The sequence below is a fragment of the Amyelois transitella genome, chromosome 7, assembly GCF_032362555.1.
Source record: "Amyelois transitella isolate CPQ chromosome 7, ilAmyTran1.1, whole genome shotgun sequence".
Taxonomy (NCBI): Eukaryota; Metazoa; Arthropoda; class Insecta; order Lepidoptera; family Pyralidae; genus Amyelois; species Amyelois transitella.
This window is the reverse complement of record NC_083510.1, coordinates 8960486-8988302: the sequence shown is the minus strand read 5'-3', so window position 1 is coordinate 8988302 and position 27817 is coordinate 8960486. Positions and strand designations below refer to the sequence as shown.

The 27817-nt window shown below is 32.6% G+C and overlaps 4 protein-coding genes across 4 annotated transcripts; all 4 read right to left on the bottom strand.

Moving 5' to 3' along the window:
* Positions 1-1268: 1268 nt before the first annotated feature.
* On the bottom strand, positions 1269-5268 carry LOC106139773 (juvenile hormone esterase-like). Its single transcript, XM_060945252.1, has 4 exons — positions 5175-5268; positions 4042-4173; positions 2654-3948; positions 1269-1937 (listed from the first exon to the last, which is right to left on the bottom strand). The coding sequence occupies exons 1-4, from the start codon at positions 5247-5249 to the stop codon at positions 1766-1768; spliced, it is 1674 nt and encodes a 557-aa protein (XP_060801235.1). The 5' UTR covers positions 5250-5268; the 3' UTR covers positions 1269-1765.
* Positions 5269-6787: 1519 nt separating this feature from the next.
* Positions 6788-9037, bottom strand: LOC106139769 (carboxylic ester hydrolase). The gene is made up of 2 exons (XM_013341265.2): positions 7896-9037; positions 6788-6971 (listed from the first exon to the last, which is right to left on the bottom strand). The coding sequence occupies exons 1-2, from the start codon at positions 9020-9022 to the stop codon at positions 6788-6790; spliced, it is 1311 nt and encodes a 436-aa protein (XP_013196719.2). The 5' UTR covers positions 9023-9037.
* A 3624-nt stretch (positions 9038-12661) lies between these two features.
* LOC106139768 (juvenile hormone esterase-like) lies at positions 12662-15170 on the bottom strand. Its single transcript, XM_013341264.2, has 5 exons — positions 15153-15170; positions 14720-14851; positions 13801-14638; positions 13353-13578; positions 12662-12842 (listed from the first exon to the last, which is right to left on the bottom strand). Exons 1-5 carry the CDS (start codon positions 15168-15170, stop codon positions 12662-12664), a joined length of 1395 nt encoding a protein of 464 aa, XP_013196718.2.
* Positions 15171-18453: 3283 nt separating this feature from the next.
* Positions 18454-27817, bottom strand: LOC106139766 (uncharacterized). The gene is made up of 16 exons (XM_013341262.2): positions 27673-27817; positions 27242-27427; positions 26464-26660; positions 26314-26386; positions 25358-25556; positions 24851-25005; positions 24522-24701; positions 23922-24078; positions 22927-23081; positions 22384-22473; positions 22090-22200; positions 21468-21653; positions 20195-20384; positions 19715-19866; positions 19157-19336; positions 18454-18656 (listed from the first exon to the last, which is right to left on the bottom strand). The coding sequence occupies exons 1-16, from the start codon at positions 27815-27817 to the stop codon at positions 18484-18486; spliced, it is 2529 nt and encodes an 842-aa protein (XP_013196716.2). The 3' UTR covers positions 18454-18483.

Here is a 27817-nt window from a genome sequence, read left to right as displayed (position 1 = left end):
CGAAACATTTCATTCAAATAGATTTTTTTAATAAATAAAAATGCAATGTAAAATTAAAATTAATAACTTACTTTTTTCAAAACATTAAAGACTTCATTCTCCAGAAAACAGAATGCCTAAATTTCAGACAGAACAGAACACACCATGGTCTGTGATTCCCTGCAAGTCGCTTCTTGTAAAACCTGACTCACCCACTCCAGAATCGAGGTCACAAACGGACCCCGGGTTCCTCCTCCTCCGCGGGAGAGGGCGCAACCTGGACTAGCTCCAAGATATATTGGTCTACATAGTATAGTCCGTGTTTATCGCACTAACGCTGTCGGAACAGTAGTCAGACATACGAGCAAGTGACATACGGACGTACGGACACTCTAGATAATATGATAATGTATTCCGAGAGACAAGAGGCAGCTGAAGCATATCTTGTTTCGCCACGTTCTATTGCGGAGATGTATTTAAATAGCGATTTTGTGTGAAGAAAAAATTATAGGTGCCGTGTGGTTCCCGGCACCAATACAAAAAAGCATAGGACCACTCCATATCTTTCTCATGGATGTCGTAAAAGGCGACTAAGGGATACGCTTACAAACTTGGCAAAACAAACAAAATAGCTGAACGTGGCCATTCAGTCTTTTCAAGACTGTTGGCTCTTTCTACCCCGCAAGGGCTATAGACGTGACGATATGTATGTATGTAAAAAATTATAGCGTGGGCCAGTTGGTTCTTGAATCGAGAAAATTGTAAAATTTATTTAAGGGAAAAATTTCTAAATTTGATTATTACGAGTATTAGGTATAGGCAATGTGTTGGCAACGTATCATCACCTGAATCTCAAGTCTACCACTAAGTCATCCATCTGAATGTGGACTTCAAGTTTTTCCGAGACTGTTGAGTTGACTGTTGAGTTGATAATATATAAAAGGTTTATAAACATGATACTCGTATGTGTATGTATGTTAACGCCTTACGTTAAATAAAAATGAAGATGATGTTCGATGTATTTGCTTGTTAGAATCATAAGAATTGATAAATTACTAGAAGAAAACCTTTTTTTGATTAGCCTTATAAAAAGTTGACAAGCCTTTTTCTTAATTTTTTTTACAATTTAAGAGAAACAACACTGTAACTGTTATTAAATATTCCATATATACATCAAATGGTCGCAACATAATTTTATTAAATTAAATTCAAATCGATTTTATTCAGCAAATATAAATTTAAATTTATATTGGCAAATATAATTTCAATTTCATGATATCACCAGCACATGCTATTTTATTATTTTATACACTTAATTTTTTTATGTTTGTGTGTGACACATTAAACATTTTTGTATCTGAATAATAAAAATACAAGATAGATAATTGTGTGAGCCCTAGTCAAAACAGAAAGTCATAAGATAGAACATGGCAACATCTTATTAATTATTCAGTAATTTCTTGACAGTTAGATCTTACATGATGCTATAAAAAAAAGAAAATGTATAAAGTTATTTTTTATTAAACTTATTTAAACTTGCGGGGAACACCCGCGAATTTAGACTCCGCGAACACTTTAAATTTTTACAGAATTGTGAATTATAAAAAACTCTATTGATCTTTTACACATTTAAAATGAGACCAAACTTTCGAATGTTATCGCTTTTCAAGCATTTTCGTCCCGAATAAGTGGACCTCACTTGCTTTACTCGCTCGATCAGTAAAAATATTCATCAGTCATATTTTAATGGATTTTTTTAATTAAAAGAATGTACTTAAATGAGGAACTACAAATGAATGCATGGCACTTTAGCTTCACAGTACAAATTATTCCAAAATTCCAGTCTATCGTTATCAGGGTTGGCTCGCATGGTTGGAGGTTCTTCAAGCATCATATATTGCTTCGCGGCGTTGTATGACTGCCAAGTCACTCCGAGACTCTTGTCTGGCGTAGGATTTCTGCAATGTTCGAAAGTAAATAAACAATTACTAAAAAATATAAAAACGAATAATGCCACTCCATCTCTTTCCACTGGATGTCGTAACACGCGACTAAGGGAAAGGCTTATAAACTTAGGAGTTTTTTAGACGATGGGCCAACAACCTTTATTATTTGGATCTCAATTCCAACATTAAGGCAAACAGCTGATGGTAGCCTATCAGTATTTTCGAAACTGTTGGTTTTGTCTACCAGCAAAGAATATAGGCGTGATTATATGTTTGTATTTCAATAATTATATTGAATTCGATGGGATGAAAAGTAATCACAGTCCTACAAAATGTTTCGTTAATATATAGAAATTCTCAAATTAAGTAAGTACAAAAAAAAACTTAACAAAATTTATCTTTGTGGGTTTACAATCAAAGCGTATTTAGGTCATTTCAAGCAACAAGTAACAGGTTATCATTACGATGCATACAATGTTTTACAGCAAGCGTGAGTCATAGGGAACTCCGTTTAGCATTTAATTTTCCTTAATGTGTTCGAGGAAACGGTTGTTAGTTCCTAAACAACAGAATGAACATTTTTGATCATTCTTACCCTCGATTAATTTGACAGTCTGTACAGGTACTAACGTCAAAGTTAATTTGTTAAAACTATATTATGTGTTTTTTTAATTGAATAGATTGATGAAGAAATTTGTATTAATAAATTATTAACTAAAATACAGTACCCTGTCTTGGCGAAGTTCGTCCACATTTTCGTCAAGTTATGAATGATCTCCTTTATCTTCTTTTGATTTTTATAAATGCCGTCATTTTCTGAATTGTAGAAGAAATAAAACAAGTCATCAGCATGAGTTGCACCCTTCATACTCGGCACACTGGAGAAAATCTTCGCAATATTTAGATCAGTGTCGTAGCTGAATCTATATGTAAAAACAGATTTTTTTGAAGCTGCATGAAAAGCAGATAATCTATTTGTATTATAAATAAAATTTGTGTCTGTCGCCATATTGACAAATGGCATAATTGTATCGTTTGAAAAATCTTCTTTTCCGACATAAAATTTCTTAATACGTTGACCCATGTCTTTGGATTTTGTCTCAGATATTTTTCTTCTTATTTCTCTAGGCACCAAAAATTTTGTATCATTATTTTTGTCAGCTATTCTATCGCCCAAAACCAACATAAGGCCCTCCACGGAGTTATAACCAATCATTAGAGGAACTTCATTTGACTTCCCTTTTAATAAAATATCAAGACCTTCTTCATTTAAGAATGACTCTACACCTTTGAATCGTTTCTCAACTACTGGGTTGAAAAACATAGCAAAGTCTGCACGTTCTTCATCAGCTGTTCTTGTTTTGAATGTCATCCCTGCAAGATCTATAGCAGGAACACTTCGGAGTAACTTAAGAAGTTCGACTTTAGATTTACAATCTTGTCCTAATACTTTACCAGCCCTAAATGCTCTTTCTACAGAATATCTTTCAATTGCCCAATCATCTATGCAGGTTCCACTTTGCGCTATTACTTTGTGAAATAATCCTTTTGACATAGGTGAAACTAAATGATACGTCACAGCAGCAGCACCGGCACTCTCTCCGAATATTGTAACATTGTCTGGATCACCTCCAAAATTAGCAATATTATTTTTGATCCACTTTAGAGCAGCTACTTGATCTTTCATACCTGCATTACCAGGTACCTCAGGGGTATCTAGATTTAAGAAACCAAGAACTTCAAGTCTGTAATTGATAGTTACTACTACAACATCATGTTGCAATAAAAATTCTGGACCATAAAAATCTGAATCTCCACTACCAGAGATAAAAGCCCCTCCATGGACAAATACCATTACTGGTAACTTAGAGCTAGATTTCAGAGATTTGGTGTAGACATTTAAAAACAAGCAGTCCTCACTGCCGGGTATAAGTTTATCTGTTTCTATATCTAACTGAGTGCAAACTGAGCCATGTTTCGTTGCATCGTGTACACCATTCCATGGTTTAGCAGGACGGGGATCCTAAAATTTACATGGCCTGATTAGTAGAATATTGAGAACAATAATAGGTATTATAAAACCAATGTATAATTAAACCAAGTATACATTACTTACCCGAAATCTTAAGTCTCCTATTGGTGGCTCTGCATAAGGTATTCCTTTAAAACTGAAATATTTTCCACCATCGAGCAAGTTATTTGTAGACCCTTTCAGAGCTCCATCTTTTACCGTCACTATAGGATTGGTCTGAAAACAGAAAAAGTTCATAAATCAAAATCAATATTCTTAAAATGGTTATAAATATGATGATCAGATCAATAGATGCTGCTTTCCTTGGTGTCACAGTTTAGAATCTAACCACGTCACAGAATCTTATAAATCAAAAGATTTCCTTTAATCACAAATGACCTAATATAATCTTTCATTAGTAACTACCTATCAAAAATTAATAAATAAATCTATCTCTACTGAATATATTCTAGTATTATTTCAACCAAGAATATTTTAGTTCAGTTCATCAAGCAAACAACTTAACCACTGAACTACTAAGAAAATTGAAATAGAGATAAGGGTGTGGGGTCAACTGGGCTCATTGATATAGTAAAGCAATCTATAAACAAAATAATCGGTCGTCGGTTTAATATTATGATGTTTAAAAACTGTATGTAAATAGAATTCAAAGTAGAAGTTATTAACTAAGAAATATAAATTGTTGTTAGTTTGAATAATTGCAATTTCAGTATAATATAATGGCAATAAACATGTTTTGTTGACATATGGTTATCTCTTTATATAACTTAGCGCTATACCCGTATCAGTACTTCAGAATGTTATTTATTTCACTAAGCCTATATAAATAGGTATATAAAATACATTAATTGTTTAGGTATACCTTAGATGTTAATTAACTTCTATATTAGAATTTACTAATAAAAATGAGGAGCTGTTAAATAAGGACTCTACTCACTCAAAGCATACAACTAAAATACAAATAAAAAAGAGTATACTGAATATTAAAAAAAAGTCTTGATTGAATAAACAAAAGAACATTTTACGTTATAAAAATCACATTAAGAAATCTTTAAAATATTTGCGCATTTAAAAGTAAAGTTTTTCATGATGGATTTCACAGTTTGCAATTCATCAATAGATTATGTTTATTCTTAATTAATATTTTTCTTAATTAATATTTAAGACAAAAAACGCCTATTTACTAAAATATAAATATAATAAATTAATTTACTTACCTCATCAATAACTGTTGATGAGCAATAGGTTAACGCCATTACTGACACTAACAAAACAAAAAGAAACTTTAACATTTTTAAGTCTAGTCTAATATGTGTTGATGTTAACTTTTTTAAACTTAACTAAAGATTCTTTCAAAATTTAATATTTTTTTAACAATAAATGCACCGGTCTGCTCTGTCCAGAACAACCGCTCATAATATGACACAAATTCTCCTTATATTTTACACAAAAGGTGCAGATCCGTTATGGCGCATAACACTCAGTAAGTGTGCCTACCTACAGATAAAGAATATGTCAAGTACAATTTCCTGGTACGCAAACGTACCTATTGCTATTAGAATAGGTTCTTGCCGTGTGGTTCCCGGCACTATTACAAAAAAGAATAGGACCACTCCATCTCTTTCCCATGGATGTCGTAAAAGGCGACTAAGGGATAGGCTTATTAACTTAGGATTCCTCTTTTAGGCGATGGGCTAGCAACCTGTCAATATTTGAATCTCGGTTCTATCATTAAGCCAAATAGCTGAACGTGGCCATTCAGTCTTTTCAAGACTGTTGGCTCTGTCTACCCCGCAAGGGATATAGACGTGATCATATGTAGGTATGTATGTATAGGTTCTTCTTATAAATCTCGCTAAAAAATTACAATTTGCACAAATGGAAAAACACCTTTAACACAGACCTCCTGTTCTTGTAATCCTAAATGTTTTTACGGGATTTTACGAAATAATATCGAGTAAAGTAAAACTAATAAATTAATGGTTTTAAGAAAATAATTTTCCTTAATACGTTAATTTTTTTTTTTGTTTTTTTTTTCAAATGTAAGTGCATCTCTTCAAACCATCTCCTAATATCAATTTCATGGATTAAATGAGAATTATCTATTCTTATGGCCCAAATGTAACCTACAGAGTTTAAATAGCAAAACAGAATATCACAATTATTGCTATCTGTGCGAACGAAGTTGGGACGTGGTCGCTCCTTGACCACAGATCATTGGAACATTATTTGATATAATACGAGATAAAATAAAGATACGTAAAATGCGCGTTTAATACCTTTAGTGTTTGTAATGTGTAAAACATAGTAACTAACATAATATTGTACACCTGCGAAAAAAAAATCGGGAAGAAATTTTAATATGAGCGAGGAAACACTAGTATTTCATATGAATATTTTTTCTATAGTAGAAACAATTGAACACGAACACTAGATTAATAATTTTAGGTAGGGCTTTCTATCAAATTACATAGATTGAGTTAGCCTTGAAGTAAGTTTGATACTTGTGTTCATTAATATATTTTACATATTAATGATACGATACAATATTTTATTACTTATATAAAATAAGATAAATATCCAAGATCGAGGGTAATCAGAAAAAAAAACTTTTTTAATCATACTCTGGCCGGGACTAGAACCCCGGGATCTACTGTGTCAAAGACAAGGGATTGCCAAGAGTAGCAACCCTAGCGCTGGGATTATTAGCATACGGCATAGTTTGTAACGTGTTCGATTCCCACTCTGTGCCTTCTCCTGCGCAAACAAGCGAACAAAGGTAGTTAACAAATAAAACAAACAAATTCTCAGAATGTATGATGTAGCCTCTTTATTTTAAGGATTCAATGCACGGCGCTCCCGCTTCACAATATAAGTTATTCCAGAAATGCAGCCTATCATATTCAGGGATAGGTCCTACAGACAAGGGGTCTTCCAGCAACATGAACTCGTATTCATTAACCGTTTTCAATGGTTCCCAGGTTACTCCGAGTCTGTTGTCTGGCGTGGGATTTCTGAAAAAAGAGTGATTTACTATTTTTCAAACTAGTCATGTGTTCGGTAAAACGTTTTCTTCTAAGCTCTAGTTTCACTGGCAAAACGTTTTTTTATTTATCGGTCTCGCTATACCTAAGTATTTGTTTTATTGCTTGTTCAATAATGTAAATGCTGAAAATAATCTATCTGCCTACTACGTCACTATCAACCATAATTTGTTAAAAAGATAGAACCACTTGATGAAAGAACACTATTGCCATTACATAGAAAAATCACCGTGAGTTAGGTCCGGTAAAGGATATAAAAATTATATATTAAATATAAAAGAAGTTAATAATATGTGAAGTGAATTGTGAGAAAAGAAAGCATTCTGAAATATACAGATATTTCATTCAAACTTTTCAAAATTCTGTTGTCATTGGTATCATTGGCACTCATCTTACTTGTCATGACATTGTATTTATCATCAACGTTATAATTATCATTGAAATAAAGCATCAATTTTCTACATTCATTGAGCGTGACGTACCGGGTTTGTCCTTTCCACGCGGGAAGCCTACCTACAGAACCTATTCATTATATAGCATTATTGTTGCATGCATTTGTGTAACATTGAACTAGCGTTGTCTACAATGAAAACAAATCCTTGGCATTGGCACTGGATACAACATTACAACTATAAATATAAGAAGTTTATTATACGAATACCAGGAAACAAATCTTCAAGGCTTTTACATTAGGGATTCCTTATGACTTGTTTTAATATTAAAAAGACATTAGATTTATATGTGAAGTTGCTTTTTGTAAGTCTTAAGCATTTACGTCAAGGGAAATTATTATCATTTAGATACCAAACAAAAACTAAAACAAACCGCAAAAACGAATCTACAACGAATCTACAACGGCATATACATCTTATTTTGAAAAAATTTAAAAATTACCCAGTTTTGGCGAAATCCGTCCACATCTTTGTCACGTTGTACATGATCTCTTTTAATTTCTCCTGTTTCCTATACACACCATCAGTTACTAGGCTGTTAAATAAATAAAATAAATCATCAGCATGGGAGGCCCCCTTTATGTATCCTCTCCGTAACATTTTCTTTACTACATTTAAATCAGTGTCATAGTCAAATCTATATATGAATACTGGTTCTTTAGTAGCTGTGTGATAATTTGCATATCTTATCATGTTGTACATGACATTTGTATCAGTCGCCATTTCGACATATTCATTAATAGTATCGTTTGAAAAAATTTGATTTCCGATGTAATATTGTTTTATACGTTCACCCATTTCTCTCGCTTTGTTTTCAGAAATTTTCCTAGCGATTTCTCTTGGGACCAAGTATTTGGTGTCATTGTTTTTGTCAGATATTATTTCGTCCGACGCTGTCAAAATCCCCTCTCCGGAGTTATAGCCAATCATAAGAGGTACTGCACTAGTTTGTCCTTTAACGAGTATGTCAATAGGTTCTTCCTCTAAAAATGGAACCACCCCTTCAAATCTCTTTTCTACTACGGGTGCAAAAAATATAGGGATATCTAAATGCGTTTCGTCATCAGTTCTTGTCTTATAAGTCATTCCAATCAGATCTGAAGCTGAAACGCTTCTCAAGTATTGCAATAATTCATCAATGTTTTCAGTGTCTTTACCTAAAACTTTACCGATTCTAAATGCTCTTTCTTTTGCACATCTTCCTAGAGCCCAATCATGTATACAAGAACCACTCTGTGCTATGACTTTCTGGAATAATCCTTTTGACATAGGGGATATCATGTGATAGGTAACAGAAGCAGAACCAGCACTTTCACCAAAAATCGTAACATTATCTGGATCACCACCAAATTTTGCAATGTTATTTTGAACCCACTTTAGAGCAGCAACTTGATCTTTCATGCCTGCATTACCTGGCACCTCAGGTATATTTAAACTCAGGAATCCCAACACTTCAAGCCTATAGTTTATTGTTACTACTATGACATCATGTTGCAACAAATACTTTGGGCCATATACCAATGAATCTCCACTGCCTGAGTTAAATGACCCGCCATGAATGAACACCATAACCGGTGTTTTAGAACTAGGATCTAATGATTTGGTGTAAACATTTAAAAACAAGCAATCTTCATTCCCGGGTATAGCCTTAGCTTTTGTAAGATCTAGTTGCGGACACACAGCACCATGTTTTTTTGCATCATGAACATCAGTCCATGGCTTTGGCGGCAGTGGATCCTACAATAAATACATCTTAACGGTTAACAATAAACACACTAACAATAATTGCTCTAAGAGAATAAGTAACTATGATTCTTTATATACAAGAGAGCAGGAAGAAAAAGTCGACTACCAGCAACATCTTTATACATATATTAGAATGCCGTTTGGCCTAATCTTAGTATTTTTTTTAAATGTGCAATAAATTTTCGCTCATCGTCCACTTTACTGCTATAATTTGGGGTGCAGAATCTACTTTATTTTCATTTAAATACTGTTCAACACTTACCCTAAACCTAAGATCTCCCACGGGCGGCTGTGCATAAGGGATGCCTTTAAAACTATAATATTTTTCACCATCAGATAGCCTTTCTACAGATCCTTCTAGTTCACCTTCTTTCACGGTCACCCTTGGATGACTCTAAAAATATTTTTTAATTAACTTGTATGATATATTATGAGTTACATATTTAAATATAACTTGATGATTATCACTAAATCGCATTAAAAAAATAAAAATCTTACCGCGCAAGAACCATGTAAAACTAAAATCACAGCCACCAATGTGGAAACTTGGACACATATCAACATTATCCTAAATTCAAATATGCAAAGGTTTCATATATCTCTAAGATAATCCCAATAAACGAAGTATGAAATTCTAAAAATAATACCAAATGAGGTTTTGCTTCGCATGGAGCAATGTTTTTTCTAGTTCGCTGGACACAGCACCTGTGTATTTATAAACGCAAAATTCGTGATCGTTGTTGGTCCATCATTGACCAATGCGACACGATTTGTTATATTTCTCGATCACTAAACTAGTTTTATGGGAGTATCTGTTTGCGTCCGAGCAAAAAAAATGGGATATCCAGTCGAAGCAGTCATAATATAACGTAGTATATCACGTAAGGTGATTAACAAAACCTACACGTGTATTAAACATGGGAATTATTTTCCACCTATGATAAAACCGGTTATGAAATATTTTTTTGGTGCAAATTTTTTCTTAATTTAAAACTCAGACCGTCGATAAAATATGTAATTTTTGCTATTCTTAGTAAATTAACAAAGTCTTTAAAGAAAAAAAAATTAAGTATTTTAACATTTTTCGGCAATGTCGGTAATTTTAAGAGATTTCAATCATAGATAAATTAGTCTACTGTATATAAGTGTAAAAACCTGACTCACCTAACCCAGGATCATGGTTGTAAAGGCGCACCCCGGGCTCCCTTTAAGAAAGGAGAGGATGTTACCAGGACTAACGCGAGGAGGAAGAATTTATCTGTAAATATTCTGTACAAACTTTTATCAATAAAAATGAAACGGAACCTGAAACAGGCAAGCAATAATTTTGCTCATAGTTTTGAACAGCTCAATATTATCATTCAAAACTTTATCTTAACCATCTTCCTAGCGTTTTGTGGGAAAACTGCCCTGACCTGACTGGATGAGAATAACACATTCAGTTGCCAAAAATTAGTCCACCAACTAAAGTTGGTCCGAAAACTAAGCTTCGATCCCTGAAGAAACATTCTGATAGGCCTGTGGTTTTTTTTTTGTATTTATTATTTTTTAGCTGTTTATAACGTTGCAATATCGTTGAGTTACTTGAACTTTCTTTGAGTCTACCTAAGTATGTATAATTATATCCAGATCATTTTATATTATTTATAAATAATACAGGTTTTAAACGCGGCCGAAACGTACCTTTATTTTATCATTTTAATATTTTTACAATCTATTTATATTAAAAACAAGATTTTTATACTCATCTGTACATAAATCACGTCTTTATCTCTTACGGGTAAACAGAGCCAACATTCTCACAAAGACTGTAAGGAAAATAATTATTATACCTACCTCAATCAACAATCAATTAAACTATGCAACATTTTTAAAATCGATTAGAAATACTTAGATATTTTATATGATAAATCTAACAGAACAATTATTAATACTTCTACAACAAAGTGTGCGAATAAGGCCTTCGCCCACTGCACTAGCACGATAACACAGCCAATTCTTATCGGTTTATGTATCGTACATATAAATCATGCCTTTATCCTTCAAGGGGTAGACAGATCCTACAGTCTGAATGGCTAATTCATGGAATTGAGGAAGTTTCAGATTGTTTTTCCGGATTCGCCTGGGTTTTGGGTGCTATGTATTAAGAAAATTAAAGCATCGTTGATTTAATATCTGATTACTGATAATAAGGAATATTATAAAGAATTTTATAAAGCTTCACATAAAACAGTTTTATTATCAAAAAAAAATTTAATACCACCATTACGCCTTAAAGCTAAACGTGGCCTTTCAGGATTTGTGAGACGGTTGGCTCTGTCTCGTGAAGGATTTTTATCCTATAACAGTTTCACATGGGACCTATAACAGTTTCAGGTTAGTAGTAACATATATATATTTTTACAAAAGAACCATATATCAAAAAAATCAAGGTTAAGGCCTTGATTTTTTTGATATATGGTTCTTTAGTTGACACTTATTTACGCCAGGTATGGCCAATTGCCTAATTCAACAAACCATTGTCAAAATTGTTATACCATGTACTAGTTGTTGCCCGCGGCTACTCTTTTTGTGTAGCTAAGGTGTGGAATGAACTACCTTCATATAATACATATATGAAGGTAGTTCATTCCACACCTTAGCTAGCGACTAGCGACCCGCCCCGGCTTCGCACGGGTGCAAAATTCGGAAAAAATTATACATAAAAACATTCCTCTTGAATCACTCTACCTGTTACAAAAAACCGCATCAAAATCCGTTGCGTAATTTTAAAGATTTAAGCATACAGACAAACAGTCTAAAATAGCGACTTTGTTTTATACTATGTAGTGATTCCCAATTTAGTACTGTCCGCGAACATTAAGAAGTTGAGTTAATGCGTATCTCTTGGATGGGCTTGTAACTGTAACATCTTGATCTTCACGATCTCTTGTCAAAAGATGACAAAAGAAGACAAATGCCAAATCCAAAATTGAATTTTTTTAAAGTAAATATTTAGTAAATTCTACAACATACATTCATTTTAAATGAATCATTATATATATGTATTGAGAATGACGAGAGCCATATCATTTATGTTCTCACACATCCATATCTTGTGTACCTTTATGTTTGTGTATATGGACTTATATCATATACAGAGATAATTATGGCGTACATCTTAAATGAGCTTTTTACAAACACATAATTCATAATACAATTTTAGAAAAAGAAAGTCACGATATTTCTCAAACTATGGCGAAAATAATAACAAGAAACCATACATCGGTTTAACTTATTATATATAGTTAAAAAGGTCTAAAATAATTTAATAATCTTCTACTTTGTAATGAAATAGTTTTAATACTAATGCCTATTTGAAAAAATTATGAAAACTAACCAGTCCACAAATCTCTCTCCAAAATGTATTTTCTTCAAAAGTCTTCCTACTTCTTTCCAAATATATTCATTTTTTGTATCTTTTCACGTTTCAATGGAAGCAAGACACGGTAATCCTACTTCGCAATACAAATTATCCCAAAATCGCAGACTTTCCATATCCGGAATAGGTCCTAATGATAGAGGTTCTTCTAGTTTCATTATCAGGTTGTCGGAACTTAATGGCATCCACGTTATGCCAAGGCTACCGTCCGGTGTAGGATTCCTGGAAATAGAATTTCCAAAATACTGTACAAAATAATTTCCACTGTACAAAATGTATTTTTTATCTGATTTTGCAATGAAGTTACTAGACATAGAAAGTTGATGACCGAAACATAATTTACGGCATGTAAATCTCCTTGGGAGAGAGGTGTGAAGGTGAGTTCCATTATGTAAAGGGCTTAGTATACCTTTAAAAGGATTTTTTTCTTATCAACTATACATGCCGTCTTAACTGGAACCTTTCAAAATAGTTAACTACGATCTATCTCTTTACCATGGATGTCGTAAAAAGCGACTAAGGGATAGGATTATAAACTTCGGATTCTTCTTTCAGTTGACGGGCTAGCAACCTGTCACTATTTGAATCTCAATTCTATCATTTAGCCTAACAGCTAAACCTGGTCTGTCATTTTTTCAAGGCTCTGTCTACCCCGCAAGGGATATAGACGTGATTATATGAATTAATGCATGCAACATGTTAATTGTAAAATTAATTGAAAAAGATACGTACCCAGTTTTGGCAAAATCAGTCCACATCTTTGTTAAATTGAATATAATATTTTTCAATTTATCTTGAGTTTTGTATGCATCATCGTTTTGTTTATTATGAAATAAATAAAACAGATCATCAGCGTGGGCAACACCTTTCTTATCTTTACCACCAGATTTAATTTTTGCGTAGTTTAAATCAGTATCATAATTAAATCTGTACATGTATACTGGTTGTTTAGTATAAACTGAGTAAAGCTTTGCATATCTATTTACATCATATAAATAGTTTTTGTCAGATAAATAACTTATATAAGCATCATCAGTATTCAAATACTTTGGGTTACTATTGTAATATTTTTCAATTACTTCATTCATTTCTTTGAATTTTTGTTTAGAAATTTTAGCAGCTATTTCTATTGGTACTATATATTTTCTATCATCGTTTTCTTTCCCATGTACAAACAAACCTTCCGCAGAGTTATAACCAATCATTAACGGTACAGCATTAGTTTTCTGTGCAACAAGCATATCAATAATATTTTGTTCATTCATAAATGCTTCTACACCATTGAATGAGTTTTCCACAGTAGGATGAAAAAATATTATTGTATCTAGACCATTTTTGTCTTCAGATGTGAGTTTATACGTAATTCCTGCCAAATCTTTGGCAGTTATATTTTGTAATATCTGAAGATATTCATTTTTATTTCTAGCCTCTATATTAAGGGCTGTGCTGACTTTACAAATAGTTTTTTTACCATATTTACCAAAAGCAGTTATATCACTTAAGGAAGTACCACTTTGTGCTATAGCCTTGTGGAATAACCCTTTTGACATAGGCGACATTAAATGTAAAGTCACAGAAGCGGCACCAGAACTCTCACCAAATATTGTTATATTATCTGGGTCACCGCCAAATCGAGCAATGTTTTTTTTTATCCACTTCAAAGCAGCTACTTGATCTTTCATGCCAGCATTACCTGGTACCTCAGGTATATTTAGACTTAAGAACCCAAATGCTTCCAGTCTGTAATTAATGGTTGCTACTAAAACGTCATGTTGCAGTAAAAATTCAGGGCCATACAGATCTGAATTTCCATTTCCTAACATAAAAGTCCCACCATGAATGTATACCATCACAGGAAACTTTGAGTTAGTTTTCAAATATTTAGTGTAAATGTTAAGAAACAGGCAGTCTTCACTTCCTTTTGTAATATTTTCTCGTATAGCGTCAAATTGTACACATATGGCACCGTGTTTAGTAGCATCGTATTCATGAATCCATGCTTGTGGTGGCAGTGGATCCTTTAAATAAAGATTCATTAATTTCACTATGTTTCGAAAGCATCTTGTTATAATAATTTTTATAAATTCCGAATTAAATACCTTGAATCTTAGTTCTCCTAAGGGCGGCCGTGCATAAGGTATCCCTTTGAAACTATAATATATTCCTCCATCCAGTAAGTTATTTATAGACCCTCTCAAGGTACCTTCTTTGACAGTAACCGTGGGATTACTCTGAAATTTATTAATCCAAACATATAACTTAGTAGTTCAAGGGAATCACAATATAGTTTGATGATCCTGCATAGGTGCGGTATGATATGCTACTTTTATAGAAACAAACGCCGTATGAATAACTTTGATCAATGAATATGAATATCTTTTTTTTATATTTTGTTTTTAATAAAAGAAAACCAAAGTATAAAATTGATAATAGATTTTGTTCATGACAAATCCATACAAACAAATAAGGGATTATGCACCAAAAAGAGATATGCAAATATGAAAGTGATGAAAATAAAAAATAATATATTACCTTACAGGAGCAAAACATTAACACAATATACATCAATAAGTAAACACACGATAAGTACTGCATACTTCTCTATTCTAGTAATAAATAATTCCTATGAACACTACAAAATTCGTTTAGGTGCGTTCCACATAAAAGTATAAAAACAAATAAGATTTTCTGCAAAAAACACTTTATTTATTTGTAACACATTATACATATTATAATGCAATTATTTTCACAGTATTACTGATACGCCATGAGTTGTAATAACTTTATTGTAAGCTTTAGTAAACATCGCCTACCTCAATAATAATACTATGTTATTATATCTTTTATGATAGTACTATTGAAAACCCATAGGTACTCCGCAAATTTCAATGATTATCACAAGTGACGTTTTTAGTCTATGAGCTAATAACTGATTTCATAGCAAATTTTAGGGGGTTCGAATAACGAAATTCAAATTAATTCTTATTACATACACATATTATATCTATGTTTTCAATTATTTATGGTAATATGTGCATGGGCCATGTAGTAAGCGGGTTTTCGAGAGTAGTAACAGTTCCACGTTATAGGAACAATTAAAAATATAATGAGTATAATAATAATGCTTCTATAGTCTATCGTACCCATCTTACTCAGATTTCGCCATCCCTTATTTTGGGTTCTATTTTTGCATCTCAATGGTAGTGACATTAAGATATTTTCTATTAAAAATTATATAATCTATCATAAGATAACTATTATTTTTTGGTTCACGAGTCATCATACCATTTCCGAGACCCATTAGAAGAATTTTGACCTTTGACCTCCCCGAAATGAAGGCTGTCATTACGAATACTTTGTAAAATAGCCGGTTGATTAATATTATCAAAAAAAACTAGCTGAATTATAATATAAAAAGTAGAATCACGCCGCTAATAAACATTCGGTTTAAACGTTTAACATTTTTTTTTCTTTTATTTTATCGAGACATATAATCACATCTACCTATATCCCTTGCGGCCACATTCAACTGTTTGGCTTAATGATAGAATTGGGATTCAAATAGTGCGACAGGTTGCTTTGTCTTGGTACAGTCGGGTAAAAATAGGTAGCATGTGTGTGTTAATTCAAAAGTATCTATATCATATTTTTTCTTTATGCATGGAAGTATTGTGGATATGGATTATTGTATTTCAGTATCTGTTTTCAACTCCCCGACTATTCGTTTTCGTATTTATATTCGATGAAAATTGTCACCACTTAATACCATAGTACAATTCACGTTAATGGCCCATGATTGCCTAAGTAACAAAAGTAAATAATACTCTAGTGCCGTATGTTTTCCGGTAGAGTTGAATAGGACCATTCCATCTCTTTCCATAGACGGCGTAAATTCATAGCAAAATAAATCATTACCAATGCCAATGCCTAGGGTTGTCAACGATCCCTTAATTCCGAAATTTACCCGGAAGGAGACAAATTTTTTTAATATTTCATCAACATAACTTGGATATTTTCATCTTTTTTGTTCCTACCCATCAGTAAAGTATTAAGATTCAAAAAGAGTATATCTGAAAATCACGTGTAACGTGTATCGTCAGCCCATGGGTGATAGTACAGAACTAAAAGGACATTATAGGATTTTGTAGGGAGTCAAGAAAGGGCGCGCAAATGCGAGAGCAGCGCACAAAAAAAGAAGAATTTTCTTGTTGGAAAATGTCTGCATCACACTATTTCTGCGTCCTCTTACGACTTTTGTGACAATCACTGGGACTAGATAAGCTATACTTAACTTCTTAATAGTAAATTTCTTAATACTTAGAATATTATGGTAATTCTCACTTTATTTCAGAAACTTTTTCAACATATTATTAAGCGCAGATTTGAAATAAAGCAATGGCAAAGCTATTATTCTTATTTTACATACATTTAATATGGAAAGAAATCTAAACTTCTGAATGAGTGAATGAAATAACTATAACATAAAGATAACAATGTTGTTAACAAGCAAAAATACTACGAAGTAATTTCAGCAGTCCTTGGTCACACCTATTACTTGATGACTTCACGTCACTTCTATAGAGTTCATTATAGTGTAATTGCTGAGGCTGAATCTAACTTGACCTTGCTGACTTCATTTGTACATTGATTGTATAAGACACCAAATGAATAATTTACACTAGGTACGTAATGTTTAAGGCCCGCTCACATCAACAGCCAGCTGAAAACCAGCGCAGTCTGAAAGCGGGCCCGTGATAAGTTGTAATACAAGAAACTGATCGAAGTCGTCACACTATGGCGCGGCGGCAGAATAGTACCTACAAGCGCGGGGCCGCTTTAATTTTAATTAAACACAGACGAAGACAGGCAAAAGCTAGTCACTAAAGCATTACTAACACGGTACCGTTACACGTGCGTTTCACCAAACGTTATATTCCAAAGACATGCCAATTACAACCTTAAATGTGCGCATTGAGAGTCCACTTATTGGTTGGTGTAATTACGATGAGTATGATTTAGAATTCTGGTCACAATTCTGGGCACTCCCTCGCGACATGAGAAATAATAGGGGTTAAATGAGCAGAAGGGAGAGGTTAATGACCAGTCAATACCAAATCACTGTGTATAATAATAAATAATCTGCATTTATACAAAGTAGCCTTTGTCCGCGACTTCGTCCACATGTTAGTGGTCGTGGATGAGTTTCCATGCAAACATTCGACGCCTCTTGTAACCCCTTTTTTTCCTTTTTATATGCCACATTCTGTCCTTATTTCACATTTTTCTATTGGCTATAATCCTTTTTTTAAGTGTCCTAAGTCCTTAATTTAAAAATTTTACGAATCAAGGGTCATGGACAAAAGGCTCACTCCACGCTCAGGAACCTAATCCATATTGGACGACCTCCATGGGAAAAACATGGAGTGATCCTATTCCAAAGTATAAGCGCTATGTCTCATTGTCTGCTTTGCTTTCAAAGCTTAACCGCTAGTTCTTATAACCAAAAACGTCGTGTGCATAAATTTCATTATTCGAGAACAAAAGTAGGTAATTTTTTAGAAACTCCCACGGAAGCGAAGTGAAATAAAAGCGTTTAAATATTTTTTATGTGCCATCTGTTAACAATTTGTTGAGTTAACACTAACATAGGTATACAATAAAAGCAGCACCAGCTACAGGTATTGTTTAGTGAACATGACCCTCCATAGATGGCACTATACCGAACAGTACTTTTTATTCTAATACAAACTGTTAAAAAATCAAAAAAGTCCAAATAAAAAATACTCGAAATTGAGTTGATTAATATTTATTTATTCATGTAGGTACACCAAAATCTTAATAAGTCTTCGAAGTGATAACACTGCTACTTATTTCGAAACTCCAATTTTATTTCAAAATTATCAGCATGTTTTACAAAGATATCGAAAGTTACAGGCAGTTCTTCATCTTGATTACAGTTATCTGCTGGCAAAATCCTGTATCGTCTGACAAGATGTGTCAAATTTGTCTTCACAGACATCATAGCAAACTGAGACCCTAAAAGAAAGCTTTAATTAAGTGTGGGATGCTCGCTTAGAGTATTCACTTAATAATTATGGCTGCACTTAATGCTGAACGACGAACAAACACAAGCTATATTTTTCCTAGTTAAATGCACCACCATTTTTCTTGTTATTGACACCGATATGCTACCTACCAGTAAAATTTGACGTGAGGGGATGGTTTGAAAATTTTTAATGATGCAACACCAATTTCACCGTTTTGACAGCTTGGTTTGGTCATCGTTTAGTTAAATGGTGCAACCCACACCAAATGTGTACGTAGATTACTTGCGAATATCTTACTAAGATTCTCGACAGAGCTACAAGCTAAAGTCACAAGATAGACAGATAGACTGGAAAGCTTAGCGGTGGAGTTGAGATTCAGAGAAACTTTAAATATGAATATGATAAATGAAAACAGGTTGACTTACAAATGAAGCAAATATATAAGTGGCTAGGCCTTAGGAACGTAGTATCTCAAATCACCAAACTTACCAACACAACCTCTTGGGCCATTGCTGAAGGGCATAAATGCACAAGGATGTTTCAACGGGCCCTCGAGGAACCTCTCTGGTCTGAACACATCAGCATCGGGCCCCCAATACTTCGGGTTTCTATGAATTGCCCAAATATGGATAACTATACCCACTCCGGGGACCAATTTCAAACCCGTCGCTGAAAAGTTATTGAAATTATTACTTCATCCATTTAAATAATATTTAAATGTCATCTCGTCTTGGTACTTTGGTATAAAATTACTGCATATATTTTGACCCCTTGTTTAGTTAAAAACGACTTTAAATGAATAAATGCTAGATGAATATTTAGTGCAGCTTTTACATAGACTTAATATTTGTTAAGTTCCTCTGAATTGGCAGTTTTTCTGATTAGCCTGGGACTTGGATGTTTATCTATATAAGTATTTATTATAAAATATAGTATCGTTGAGCTAGTATCTCGTAACACAAGTTTCGAACTTACTTGGAGGCTAACCCGATCAGTGTAATTTGTCCCGTATATATTTATTTACTAATTAAAGAAAAAAATGCTTACGTAGAGTGACGTCATCCGACACTTGCCTTACAATAAGAGGCGCTGGCGGATATAACCTCAAAGTCTCTTTTATAACTGCCTCTAAATATTTTAATTTAGGTAAATCTGTTGGATCTATATGTCGATCAGAGCTCCCCAGTACTTCTTGTATTCTGAAAGTTACATTTATTTTTTACCTTTATCCGACATTGCAAGTGTTTTAACTGATTTTAAAATCCAGATATTTTAATAACAGACAATTTGTAGGGTCTCAATCATGGATAGTATTCAATAATTTAAATTCGAATATTTCAGGAACATAAATAAACTTCTGGTGCTATTGTTAATAATTTCTACTTTGAAATATACAATTATATGTTATTTAACTATTTTACATAAAAATTAATAAAATGTTACATAATAAAAGTGAAAACGAATTCTAAATTTATCTTATAATATAAAGTTGATAATATTCTTAAAAAAATTACGTAAAACACTTACTCTTGATACACTTTTTCCTGTATATTTGGATACTTTGCAAGCACGAGAGAGACGAACCCAATGGTGATTGCCGATGTTTGAATACCAGCTACAACAAGGACCATAAACTCTTCTTGCAGCTCTAAATCATTTAGTTCGTCCGATTCAATAGAAATCTCTAACATACTTTTGACTTTTGTACTTGCTGTGTCTGAAATGCACAATTTTAAAATTGTTATGGGATTTTGATGATTTTGACTACTTTAATTCTTGAATCATGAAAGATTGCCTGAACATTTATCAGGTATCTGTAATGATGTATAATTGTAATAGAATGTATAATTTTAGTTTTATTGCCTTTATAAAGTGGAACGAATAATCGAATAATATTTTTATTAGGAAGTATAGTATGCAATATACCTGTATCAAATCTGTCACAATTAACTGATGTTTTATTCTTTTGACTGATTTCTCGTTTTTGTTTTATAACCTGAAATATGTTTCGAGATGTAACTAAAAAATGCCTTCGGCTCCAACCGCAATACCAAAAATATCCCGTAAAAACGTTATCTAGACTGCATTAGAATGCTACTCGCCGAATGTTATATACAGACAGACAGCAGCTTCTTTTGTATGTTAAGAACATTTGTTACAATTTTCGTCTATTTCACTTACTTGACAGTAATCTAGTAAAACTTTTTTTTTTAACAAACTAAAACATGTTTAACCTTTGCAACAAAATTCTTTAAAAATGTGCTAATTTCTTCATATTTCGAGTATGAACTTGTCAGTTTGAGGATGGAATCTGAGTAAAGCCAAGGCTTCCAAATGCGATGAGCCATGAGGTCACAAAACTTATTAAAATATACAGGCACGCAATTATATGACGAATTATCGGAGTTTGCCTCTATTCCGAGTGTTGTTTCTGTAATAATAATAAATAAATTATTATAAGAAACGAACAATAGATATACTGTACTACAAACAAGTATCTATACCTGGGTCTTGGGATTATAAATTTTAGTAATGTCAATTGTTAATTAAACTGTTATTGACTTTGTATCATTAGATATAAACGCAAGCTTAGAACTTACTGGTCTGGCTCAAACTGGGTGAATTATGCCACAATAAGTTAATTTATTTATTGGTAATTTCCAAATAGAGTGTGTAATTTTATTTACTTTTATAATCATAAAAGTTTATGAGACCTGATGTTGTTCTTGTTTACTAGAAGTAGAAACTGTATATATAACTCTATTCGACAAGCAAAATTTGATATATCTTGTTCACTTACCACACAAGGTATCCATACTATACTTGCAAACGGTATTGAATATGGAAAATGTTCCCTTTCCAACAGCTCCTTTTAACAAATCCATCATAACAGCACTTTGGTTTGAAAATATCTTTACGAAACTAGTTATAGTTTTGTGTGCAAGAATTGGGGAAATGGCTTTGCGACGATGACGCCATATTTGCACTTAAAAAAGACATGATGCCAATTACAATCAAAAATTCTTCTTGTCATCACATCAGCGTCAACACAAACATATTCGTCTTTATCACTTTCGGGGTAGACTGACTTAGTACGAAATAACAATCAAAATTGTGAAAAAATTATAAGGCAGGTGAGAATAATTATTTTATTACCTTATTAATTATCTATTAGCTATTTTATATTAGTCTATAAGGAAAAAATCTTTTCTAAATCTTTTACGACATGTCTATTCATAAGATTTAGACCGCAACTTTAAAGGCAATAGGAAATGCAAAAGAGAAACGAGAGAAAGGATTTTTCAAAGAAATTATGCAAGAACTTGTACAGAAACTGATCAAAGAAGTAGTCCTAAATGATACTGAACCTTGAAAACTAGAAGAAATTTTGCAAGGAGCCTCAAGATAAATTATTGTCATACCTGGAGCAAAGATACTGCCGTTACCTATAAGAATCTTGAAGATGTTGAAAACCTCATTTTTTTCTAGACATGTTTTGCTTATTGATTCTACGATTTCCGGATCAGCAATTACTGAAAGTAAAAAGAATTTATTCATTAAACACCATAACAAAAAGGAAACAATAAAATGTACAAAAATAGACATGAAGTATGATGCTCCCGATAGGGTGCCCCCTCAGCATAATGTTAATAATAAGTGGATATTTATAATATTAGTATAAGAGTAGATTAAAAAAAAAATAAGACAGTTCTTACCTACATGCAATTTGTGTACAAGCCATGCACTGGTCTTACCACTTTGGTTTAAGGCCTCTCTGCCCACTTCCTTAATTGCATCCATACGGTCTGTAGGATAGTAATGGAAATATTACTGGTATTATTCCGTGCCTGCTCTTTTCCTTTTTAGACACTAAATTTAAACAAACATCGATCTCTTATCTTGGCGTCTATCTTAAACCTTTAAACATGAGAGCCCAGAGACTGGCTTCCAATATTTTTTTCTCTTATCATTTGTAATATGGCTGGTTAGCTTTTGAAATATTCAAGTAAAACCTAGAGATAATTTTAAGGAAAACCCCCAAAATCCAAGATATGACAGTTCTTGGAAGGTACACCTATCCACAACTTATAAATTATCTATTTACTATCGTCTTTTAAATTCTCAAGTTGTAGTTATCGGGGCACAGAGATGTGGGGAGGGATTTCCATATCTTGGCTGCTGCGGGTTCACTCTTTACGTTTTCAGTTGTTTTTTTTTTTTATTTTGTTTAAAAATTTTATAAAAAAATAAGACAATACCTTTGTTGTTTCCCATGAAATAAAGAACATGCCCTAAAATAGGCACTTGTTTCATATTGTTGGGAAGCCGTTCGGCAACATTCCGGAATTTACGATTTTTCCACCGTAACAACAACAATAATACTAAAACCAAGCTCAAAATTTGCCAAAACATTTTTTTTTACTAATGATTAAAAAAAAGGTAAAATCAACAATCTTTATTGCTCAAACAATTATCACCAAGACCCAAATAAAATTAACAATTTAAAGCTAATTATCGTATACTTCTGTAATTAATCCAAACTTTATTATTGCATCTAAATTATTAATTAAATAGAAAAAATCCAAAAATTAAAAATAAAGACACAAGTTTCCACTTATCACGTAAAATGAGAATTTTGTAACAATTATTAAATTCAAAATTTCTAAATAGTTTCCTTATTAAATTACAGGAAGTAAGTGTAATTGAAATCGTGTCTTAAATTATACTAAATTTTTCTAGATAACCAAACCACTAATTAGCTAGCTTTTAAGTTTACAATTACCATATAACCTACTAGAGGTCAGAACTCTTCGAGTCATTACCCGATATAGCATAGGTATGCTAAATCATTTTATTTATTATTAGAAATGTCATGACCCTTTAATTTTACTACATTATTAAAGACACGTCAACGTGATGTCATAATAAGTTATTAAGATATAACAATGAATTCGAACATCAAAATACCAACGACTACATTATTTTAAAGTATTTATAGAATTTTAAATATTCTTATAATGTGCAAGAAAGTACGAGATACATTAATAATTTTATGTAAATATAATAAAAAGTACCATTCAAATACATCTATGGCTATTGTAATTACAAGATGTTTAACGCCTTCTCTTATACACTGTTAAATCAAATTTTACTCACGATATTCTTATCTAATCAGAACTTTCGCGTTGCATCCTATAACATTGTATACAATTTAAAAGATATATTTTACGATCCATTTCAATTCCTTAATTTTAATTTCACTTCGAAATTCCCAGCATGCTTCATCATGACTTCATATTTTACAGGTATTTCTTCATCTATACTGCCTTCAGTTGTTGCTGGTAAGATGCGGTAACGTCTTATTATTTGTGCCATCACTGTTTTTACTGACATCATGGCGTATTGATATCCTAAAAATAAAATAAGCCTATTTGAAATTTACTTTGAAAACATTTAATTTGAACATGGAGGTCAAAATAAATATATAACAAAATAAAAAAGAACAATTATGCTAGCTCGGTTTGGTCACTCAGTTAACAGAAACACAAAGAGCAGACGGCAGTCGTTTACCGAAATCACCTAAGTGCCTATTTCAGGATCACAATCTAACAAATCCTGGGCTCTCCTCAAAGAAAACACAAACGGGACATTTCCATAATGAATGCACTCAAAAGGCATACATCACGTAAACACAGAAACGATTAATTGATGACCAGCCCATATGGCACTGGAAATCACTACTGTCTATAAGTACTGTTCGTTTTGTCATAATAATATGAAGCGAGAAATAAAAAACAATATAATTTTGTAGATCTGAAGTTCTGACAAACAAATTTGATCTACAAATACTCACCTAAACAGTTCCTTGAACCAGTGCTGAATGGCAAAAAAGCATATGGGTGTTTCAAAGAACCTTCGAGAAATCGTTCTGGTCTGAACACGGTCGCGTCGTTGCCCCAATACTTTGGGTTCCTCTGTATGGCCCAGATGTGTATCGTTACACCCACTCCGGGGACGAGAGTCACACCTGAAGCTGTAAATGACGAAATTACTATGTAAAAATTGTTTAAGTAATAATAGATTTGGTAAAGAGGCACAATTTTGTGTAAGATCTGATTTTCGAGACTTTGATTATATGCGCCTGGTAAGAGATGAAGAAGTGATTTATGATAAGTTACGTACGTAAAGTGACGCCCTTTCCCACCACTTTTCTGATGATGACTGGCGCAGGTGGATATAACCTCAACGACTCTTTGACAACTGCTTCCAAATATTTCAGCTTCGGCAAATCATTTACTTCTATTGGTCTTTTGGTATCTGAAATTACTTCTTGTATTCTGAAATTTCAATTTTCTCCTTTTAGATGAACTTATTTTAAAAAATAAATACTAATCAAAAAGTCAAAAAGAATTAAGAAATTGTTATCAAAACAGTCTACCACTCCATTTCCATCACCACTTATTGTTTTTAATTCATCTCATAATTCTTTAAGTTCTTATAGATTAAATTAAAAAGACTATAAAATAAAAGCATTGAATTGAAATTAACAATGTAACTACATCTTTTGAAAGTGTGCTGCTATTACCTCGAGTTTTGAATAAAAAGTGATAATGAAAACAACTGTATTACTATTCTTTGGAAATTAAGATAATAGGGACAAGAAATAGATAAAATTAACTCTTGTCTTACTCTTGATATATTTTATCCTGAATATGTGGTCTTTGTGCCAACAGCATGACTGTAAACGATATTGCTATAGATGACGTATCAGTACCAGCAAATAACATCACAATAGTCTCTTCTTGGAGCTCCAGATCGCTAAAGCCTTCATTGCCTCCTGATTCGATAAGCATCTCAAGGAAACTTTTAGGTTTAGATATTTCTTTTTCTGTGAAATTAAGAAAGTAAAATTATAAAAAGAATATTCTTCTTAATTAAATAAAATATGTTTTAATGTACGCCGACTGAATGGAATTTTGAAATATTTTACTTCAATTATGTCATAAATTCAGTCTTTCGAATTTCTATTCTTTTAATATGGCTAAATTTTTGGGGATTAACTTTGGTCTACATAAGCAAAATAATCTAAATAATCATAACTCTAGAATTTAATGCGAATACCTCGAATAAAATATTATTTATGCAATGTAAAAACAATAAAGTCATGATGTACCCTAGATATCTGTCAAAAGGATTAGCCTACTAGCCTAAAGCCCTCTAACCCCGGGATTTACGTTCAATGCATTCATCGAAATACGCAAAGATACATAGATGTCATAATGTCTTATGGGGTAGAAAGAGACTGTAGCCAACAGTCTCGTAAAGACTAAAAGGCCACATTTGGCTGTATCGCTTACTGATGATATTGAGATTTAAGTAGTGACAGGTTGCTAGCCCATCGCCTAAAAATCCTATGTTTATGAGGTTATCGCTTAGTCGCCTATTACGACACCCGAGAGGGTCCTATTATATGTAAAGTGCCAGAAACCCCAATTTTTTTTAAATTCAAGATTGTTAAACATTAATTCGAACATTCATGGAAAGCTGACTGACAACACAAAATTATTATTATACTTTGATGATGCAGAGAAAATAAATCTATTTATGAAATAGTTATGGAAATTTAATAAATTGTAACATCATACCACAATCATGTTTGCTTTGACCCATTACATTTTTATTCTGTTCCTTCATTTTGAGTCTTTTTGATTGTATTATCTGCAATCAAGGACTTAGATCAGATGCAAAGAATTTAGAATACACTTAAATTGAAATATTTGTAAGTGAACCTTCACCTCAGCCACAAATTTTTTTACTACATTAGTAGATTCAATAACTTCTGGAAAATCCCAATGCCACTTGTAGATGTAATCGGAGTAAAGCCAAGGTTTCAACATACGGCTGGAGACCAAATCGCAAAGTTTGGTAAACGATTTAGGAATCGGATGATCTGTTACACTTTGACTGTTCACTTCAACTCCAAGTGTAGTTTCTAAAACAGATTAAAAATATTTTCATTTTAAAGTTTTAACATTCAAAAAGATAACATAAAATCAGGTATGAGATGTTCTTTTGACAGAAAACTCACTATTGTGACAAGTTAGTTTCGTACAAACGTTAATCATTATTCCACTTAAATTAATAGTAAATTATATAATTGGGTGAGTTTACTTTATTTGAAATAAAGTTTTCATTCATTTATATTAAACTGTTTATATTTTTCTATTGACTTTTTACCCATTCCTAACCTAACTCACGATTGGTTTAGGAGAGAAGTTGGGTAAGAAGAAAATGCTGCAGTGCAGTTTGTTACCGCTTCTTCTGCACTGACGATGCCTTGGAAACGGCAGTAAACTTAGTTTTTAAGTAATTTATTTGACGTCAACCAATGTTGTGAAACTAAAAGTTTTGACAATTATTAAGCGATATGAAGTATCCTATAGTGCAGAATACTCGTAATTAATAAAAAATTTGAAATTGAATGTGAAAATTTTGAATTTGAATTTGGTTATAATTTCGGGTTAGGCTTGAAATAATTCACAAAAATAAACAATTCCTATAGCATTAGCTTACCACAAACGGAATCCATTGAATACTTTGTAACTCTATCGAGAATAGAAAAACTATCCTTTTCTGTATCAGGTTTCAGTTGTTCTGTTAAAATTGCAGCCTGTTTCGAAAAAATCTTGACAAAACCATTAAGCGTTTTCTGTCCGAACGTTGTAGCTAGCACTTTTCGACGGGGTCGCCAAATTGAAACTAAAATTAAAATTGTACTACAATTTGTAAGGTTAAAAAAAATTATCTGTGAAATATGTATCGACATAAAAATTAATTAAAAAGACAAGTCACTTGTACTATTGCAGCTACACCAAGACCAAGACCTTTACATGAAAGAAATATTTAAAAAAATATATATTGATCAAAAATCATTTATAGACAGGTTAATTTTGGCAGATCCGACACTCATGCACTATTACATAACACAGTCAAATTCTACAAACCTGGTGCAAAAATGCTGCCATTACCAAGTAATGGTCTTGTTACGAACGTCATTTCGTCTTTCTCGAGACATGTTTTAATGACCACTTCGACAGCTTCTGGATCTGCGATGACTGAAAAATTTTCTTTTATTAAAACTTGTTCCAT